This window comes from Mercurialis annua, linkage group LG5, assembly GCF_937616625.2.
Source record: "Mercurialis annua linkage group LG5, ddMerAnnu1.2, whole genome shotgun sequence".
NCBI classification, from domain to species: Eukaryota; Viridiplantae; Streptophyta; class Magnoliopsida; order Malpighiales; family Euphorbiaceae; genus Mercurialis; species Mercurialis annua.
The window spans coordinates 7,226,316-7,233,594 of record NC_065574.1 but is presented as its reverse complement, the minus strand read 5'-3'; the positions used below and the strand labels follow the sequence as shown (position 1 = coordinate 7,233,594).

Genomic DNA, 7,279 nt, shown 5'->3' with positions numbered 1-7,279 from the left:
AAGAATGATATGCAGCTTGAGGTTCATATCAATTCGATCCAAGATGTCTTATTGAATTGCTTATGGTGACCAATATCAAAATCTGATCATGGCTCGTCTCATTCAAATTGAAAGAGCTTTGGGATCTCAACATTCCTCCCAAGTTTCGACACTTTATTTGGAGATTATTAGACCGGGAGCTCTCCCTACTTTTGAAGGGACGCGAGTTTATGGAATATTTGGAACTTGAGAAACACATTTCAAGCGAACTCATAAACTGGGAGTGTCAATCTGTTAGTGATAAAGGCCAAGCTCAGAACAGGCCTTCACAGACCCGTTCGAAGCCCCCTTGCGATGATTTGCTGAAGTTGAACACGGATGCATCAGTCTGCTGCATTGATTCTGGTAAAATAGGGCTTGGTGTCGTTATAAGAGACTCGACAGGGAAGGTGATAGTAGCTGCTACTTTTGGCACGAACATTTTCTAGCCTGGTGATGGAGCTGAAGCCAATGCAATCAAAGTATGGCCTTACTGTGGCTCACCGGTTTGGGATCTTAAGATTGCTGGGTATTAAATTTGTGAGGGTACTGAACTATTTGAAAGTTTCAAAATGGGTACTGAACTATTTTTTGTTAAAAAATGAGTACTGAACTATACAAAACGTTACAAAATGGGTACTAAACTATACAAAACGTTACAAAATGGGTGCTCTCAGCCACGTGTTCTCCATTGATTGGACGAAGGAAGAAGTCATGTCAGCAAAAAGTGGCTGAGAGTACCCATTTTGTAACGTTTCGCATAGTTCAATACCCATTTTGTAACAAAAAAAAGTTCAATACCCATTTTAAAACTTTGGCATAGTTCAGTACCCTCTTAAGTTTAATACCCTAAGATTGCTAGTGGAATCAGATGCCCTTCAAGTCATCAACACCATTCATAATAATTAAGGAACGCAAGCTCTCGATTGTGTCCCAAAACAGTTGATGATATTAAAGCCTTATGTGCTATTTTTTCATGTTATTGTTAAAGACGGGTCAAATGAAGTTTTTTGGAACCATAACCTCTTTGTTAGTCTAGTCAATGTTGTAGAAGCAGATGATTAATCCTGCGGGTTGTGTTCTTATTTAGTCTGTTTTAATATAAGCTATTCTATTTCAAAAAATGATAGAGTAACAGGTATAGAATTGAATTACTTCAACTATGATAAATGTAACCGAGTTACACAATATAATACTCTTTCAAGTTTCAACTCAAAATTGGTAACAATTTAGAACAAATATAAATAGGGCAGTGATATTTCCAGCGCATATTTTAATTAGGACAGAGCATTTTGTTATTGTTAGTATAAATTATCTGTTTCATATCATATTATCAGATTTAATTTTTGAATTTCCCAAATTTCTTATATATATACTATTCCAAAATCAATTGAATAAAATTTGATAAATTCAAAACAAATGCAAGGCCATTTGAAGTAAAATCCATATGATGAGAAATCCAATAACCATGCATGGGAAATAAATAGTTAAACATGGGAAGTTATAAAGTTCGAATTGTTTCTATAAACGTGCATGGAAGTTTATTATTAAAACGAAATCGAAGAAAAAGTTGAAAGATGTAAAATAAAAATTAAGTTGAAGATTAAAAAAAAAACAAATACACCAAACATGCATGGGTTATAAATGATTTTTAGAGCCTGGAGGCCATTTCTTGGCGGTGGAATATAGAGAAATGTGAGAAGTTATGATGAACGTTGGAAATTCAAGTAAAACACTATTAGAATCCGGTTAGCAAAATAAATTTTAACGTTTCACTATTTTATGATTAAAATTTAATGTTTAAAACATTACGAAATAAATACTAACTTTTTCAATTTGCATTTTGTAGCTTAAACCGTTTTCTGGTCATTATTTAACATATTATTGGGATATTAACCAAAGTTTTGAAATTTTATAAATAAAATCCCTACCTGTTGTATTTTTGCACTCCTAGTCTAAAAAAGATGATAAAATAGCCGGAATTTGGGTGACTACAAATGCAAAAATTGAAAAAGTTAAAATTTTCTTTCGTAACATTTTAAATGTTACGTTTTAAACGTTAGACTTAAACCGTTAAAAATGTCAAATATTAGTATGTGCTAATTTCCCTAAATACATGTTTCGTCAAAATAATTACAACTTTACACTGCAAGTTTTGAGTTTTATTTTTTGACTTTTTACCCTAACTTTATTTACCTGTTTTGTTTTTTTATTTACCAAAATACCTTTTTCGGTTTTTCAATTTCGGTTTTCGGTTTTTTCGGTTCAGTCAACTAAACCGACCGAACCGACCGACAGTTTTTTTTATATAGTGTAAGATTAGTGTATATATAGTGTTAATTTTTATTTTTTATAGATTTTTTTTCTGGAATTTTTTATTTTATTTTTTTATAGTGTAACAATAGTGTATATATAGTGATTTTATGGTGTTTATATAGTGTAAAATTAGTGTATAAATAGTGTATAAGTAGTGTTTAAGTGGTGTATAAGTTGTGTATTTATAGCATTTTGTAGTGTTTTTTTGTGGTTTAACCATGAAACACTGCAAATATACCATAAACACTGTAAATACACCATAAACACTGCAAATGCACCATAAACACTGTAAATGCACCATAAATATAATAAAAAGGGCAGAAATACACCATTAATACACCAAAAATACACTAAAACGTAAAGATATTATAAAATTATTACAAATGCACCGTAAATTAATATTTTCTTTACAAAATCAGTAGCAATAAACAAATAAGAGAATACAAAATAAATAATCATATGAACAATAGAACAATTTTATAAACAAAAAATTATAGATCTACAATAATTCATTTACAAAATATTTAAATCATTAAAAAAAATCTAAAAAATTACACAAATCTAAAAACGAGTCGAGAAATCCATAGCGCGAACGGAAAAGACGAATGGACTAGCGCGAACGAAAAAGACGAACGGAAAAACGACGAGAAATCCATCGGAAGTAGACGAACGGAAGCGCGACCGGAAAGACGAACGGAAAAGACGAACGAAAAAGTAATCGGAGGAGATAAACTGAAAATCAAATGAAAAAGAAAAAGAAAGGAAGAAGAAAAGAAGAGAGAAGAAGAGAGAGAAAAGAGAGAAAAAAAGGTGGTTATGTAAAAATTTAACCTAAAATGAGATAAGGCTTCTTTATATAGTGGGTATTTTTGATAAATAAGTTAGCTTATTAGATAATGTAGGTTAAGAGGAAAAGATGGTCCAAAATGATGTAAATATTTTACCCAAAACAGATATTTGAAAAATAATCCCAATTTTTTTAAAAAACGTAAATGTTATAAATATTTAGCCCAAATTCATCTTGAAGTTCTTATACTTCTATTTTTTTTTGTTTATATAGTCATTTTTTATAGTTTTGTACTCATTAAGTCCATATACTTTACGAATTTAATTAAATAGGTTTTTTTTGACCGAATCACTATGTCTATGTTTAATTGTCGTTGCCGTTGCGGTTATCACATAGAAAAATGCTAAAGTGAATTTGAATTAATGGATAGTATTTTTTATTCAAACGGTCTCTATACTTTCAAAAAATTATTTATATGGTTTTTGTATTTTCAAATTTTATTTATCTAATCCTTTTTGAAGTTCGTCTTCAAGCGTGTTTCAGCATGTAGTGCACGTTTATTTTTCATAAAAACAGATTTAAAAATTTAAAATAAATTAAATACAGAAATTAGATAAAAATAAAACTTCAAATTAGAGAATTATTTACTATATAAATTAAAGGAAAAATAGTCATTTGTACCCTTAAAATTTGCCTCCAGGATCAACTATCAAGTAAGCTCTTAACGTTCGAAAATATTCAAATATCCACCCAATCTCTTAAAAAATGAACATAGAGGCCCCCAATGTCACACTTTTAAGTTAATACAGGGGTTTGATTGTTCACTTTTTAAAATATTAGCGGTATATTTAAATCTTTTCGAACATTGAAAATTTGTTTGATCCTAAAATTAAATTTTAATGATATAAATGATCCGTTTTCCTAAATTTAAAGAATGAGTGCCGATATTTCTCATGTAATTTTAGTTAAATAAACAGATTTTTTTTTCTTTCAGGTTACAGAATATATTAGATTGTGGCCACATTGCAATTTTTTGCACCAGCCACGTGGATAAAAGCTTAATGATAATGGGAGAGTGAACTAGATTCTTCCAAAATCAAAAATCTAAAATGATTATTTAATAATCTAAATTGATACCATAACAGAACTATTTCATATCCTACCCAAACAATAAAATAAATAAATTCATCTCCTAAATCAAAGGATTTTTGTTTTTGTTTTGTAAAAATTAAATTTGTGAGGAGATTAGATTAGAAGGGGAAAACAGAAACACCCTTCAATTTAGTGCTGTTTTCCTCTCAAACTCTTTTTCCTACAAAACTGAGTTTTTATTTTTTTCCCAGATAATTTTTTTTTCTCTGGAAACAAACAAATAAAAACCTTAAAAAATTTAATCACAAATTTCAAAAAGAAAAAAGAAAAGAAAAGAAACCCCATTATAATTTTCGACCTTATAAATCAGAATAACATTTCAAAAATATCTCTTTCGCTATCTCCTCTTCCAATTTCATGTTCATTTCCCTCTCTAGGGTTTGCAATCGAGTCCCTCAATTTTTGATTAATCAAGGTCAGTTTTCTATTTAATCTTGTAGATCCCAATCTTTTTTCTTTATGCAAATTTAAACTATTTTCCCTTTGCGGGTTGTTTTATTATTTATTAGATCTCTGCGTAATTTTTTCGTTTTGGGTATTTATTGATTAGGGTTTTATAGCTAAAGAGTTTTGAACTTTATGGTGCAGATTTGTTTTATATCAACTGGGTTGGCGATAGATTTTGATTAGGGTTTCGTGAAATTGAGCAATTTGTTGTCTAGGTTCGGAATGTCGCTGTTGTTAAAAGGCGATTCGATTCAGATTCGCGAGGTGTGGCACGATAATCTTGAGGAGGAATTCGCTCTTGTTCGCGAAATTGTGGAAGATTATCCTTTTATAGCGATGGACACGGAATTTCCCGGCATTGTATTGCGTCCCGTTGGAAATTTTAAGAATAGCAATGATTTTCATTATAGAACGTTGAAGGAAAATGTTGATTTGTTGAAGTTGATTCAGTTGGGTCTTACTTTCTCGGATGAGCAAGGGAATTTGCCCACTTGTGGAACCGATAAATTCTGCATTTGGCAGTTTAATTTCCGCGAATTCAGTGTCAACGATGATGTTTTCGCTAATGATTCAATTGAGCTATTGAGACAGAGTGGGATTGATTTTAAGAAGAATAATGATAATGGTATTGATGCAATGCGATTCGGGGAGCTCTTGATGTCTTCCGGGATTGTGTTGAATGACAATGTGCATTGGGTGACTTTCCATAGCGGGTATGATTTTGGTTACTTGCTTAAGCTATTGACATGCCAGCGTTTGCCCGATACGCAAGAGGGGTTCTTTAGCATGATCAATATGTACTTCCCGACCCTGTATGATATCAAGCATTTGATGAAATTTTGCAATAGCCTTCATGGCGGGTTGAATAAGCTTGCGGAGTTGTTGGAAGTTGAGAGAGTAGGGATTTGCCATCAAGCTGGTTCCGATAGTTTGCTCACAGCTTGCACATTCTGGAAGTTAAAAGAGAATTTCTTTAGTGGCTCCATGGAGAAATATGCCGGTGTGCTGTATGGTTTAGGTGTTGAGAATGGACAGAGTGCTCATTGATTTTGAAAATAATAAAAAAAATCCTAAAAAAATTATTAGAAAGATGCTCGTTCAACTGTAAGCGTGTGTGCTTGGCACCCACAGTTCATGTACACTTTTTTATCTTCAAATTTTATGAATTTATGAAGATTTAATATTTCTACTACTCTTTTGTTCTTGTGCACAATTGTTTCTCTTTTCTTTTGTGTTGGTCATGTTGTTTATGTCTCAGTACAAGATGGTGCAAAAGTAAACAATTCTGTGTCATTATGAACAATAATTTTGCTCCTTCCATCTGTGAAATACTATTGCAACTATCTCAGGAAGCTAAATGCTGCTCTACAGACTACGATCGCATTTCTCGTTGGTCATTTCCGTAAGTATTGGATTCTATAATTCTCATTGATGTAATTGTGCATCTCATATGCTTCTTTTGTCGTGAGTTACTATCAGCTTATACAGCCTGCTGCATCACACGTTGGTCTTGAATGATTAAATTTAGCCTTGCATGAGCAATTGATGCTTTACAGTTTGTGTTCCGGTCATATATATATATTGTGCATTGTATTTCGCGCACTATTTTTGCATATAGAAGCATCTGGAGTGACATGCTTAATTATTTGTTCCTGTAGTATGTCTCTCCTTTTCTTCGTCCTTTCGCTAGGAATTGCAATTATATTTTGAGGTACAAAGCTAATGTTATATGTTCTTAAAGTAATGTTCGGCAGGTAGCGAGCAAATGTTCTTCTTTTTCATTGATTCATCTAACTTTTATTTTGTATTTCTAGCAGAATTTCTTCAGTTTCTCTTTTGTCACCTTGATTAAGAATAGGCCAGGCTATGTTTCTTTGTCTCTATAAAATAATTCTTCTTTGACTACCATAAGTATCAGTTTTCAGTTAATTTTTGGTATCTTCCCATTTTACATTCTCTTCTTATAATCTATAGATGTATTTTCGGGAGTATTTGCATTTTTTTTTCAGTTTTTACTTTCGATAATCTACTTAAAGACAGTTTTAGAATTAGAGTTGCGTCTTTTTATCGTAAATATTGCTGGCAAATGAATGATTGACGTGTCATATTAAAACAAATGAGATTTGTACCTTATTATAATTAGTTTTAGGCTGGTAGATTTTTCCAAAAAATAGAATTGAGATTGTGACTCTCTTATAGCTTCTTTCCCTCGAGAGCGATGCAGGATTTTACGGTTATTATTATTGACATTAGCTCATCGTCTTTGAAACATGCAAGCACCAGCAGCAGTTGCTTGGATAAGTTCTGTAAGATGGCTACTACTACTCTTTCAATGACCTCTAAATTTTAATTTTTTAGCTTGAGTTACTTTTGCCTGCATATTCTTTCTTTTTCGTTTTTACTTCTTTTTAGACAAAATTTGGTCAAATCTTTATATTAACGTCTTCATTATAGGGTGAATTTGTACTTAATGTAAAGATAAAAACTGTCGTAGATTCTTTGTAAAAAATTGCATCCGCAAAAACCAGCTTAGGAATAACTTCAGAATCTGTTGCTATT

At 31.6% G+C, this 7,279-nt stretch overlaps 1 protein-coding gene across 1 annotated transcript; it reads left to right on the top strand.

Annotated features, from left to right (window-relative positions):
- Positions 1 to 4,484: 4,484 nt before the first annotated feature.
- On the top strand, positions 4,485 to 5,912 carry LOC126683365 (probable CCR4-associated factor 1 homolog 7). The gene is made up of 2 exons (XM_050379236.2): positions 4,485 to 4,688; positions 4,862 to 5,912. The coding sequence occupies exon 2, from the start codon at positions 4,943 to 4,945 to the stop codon at positions 5,765 to 5,767; it is 825 nt and encodes a 274-aa protein (XP_050235193.1). The 5' UTR covers positions 4,485 to 4,688; positions 4,862 to 4,942; the 3' UTR covers positions 5,768 to 5,912.
- Positions 5,913 to 7,279: the final 1,367 nt, after the last annotated feature.

Bases quoted from the DNA above. Each gene is read 5' to 3' on its own strand.
- LOC126683365 (XM_050379236.2), top strand. From the start codon at position 4,943: ATGTCGCTGTTGTTAAAAGGCGATTCGATTCAGATTCGCGAGGTGTGG.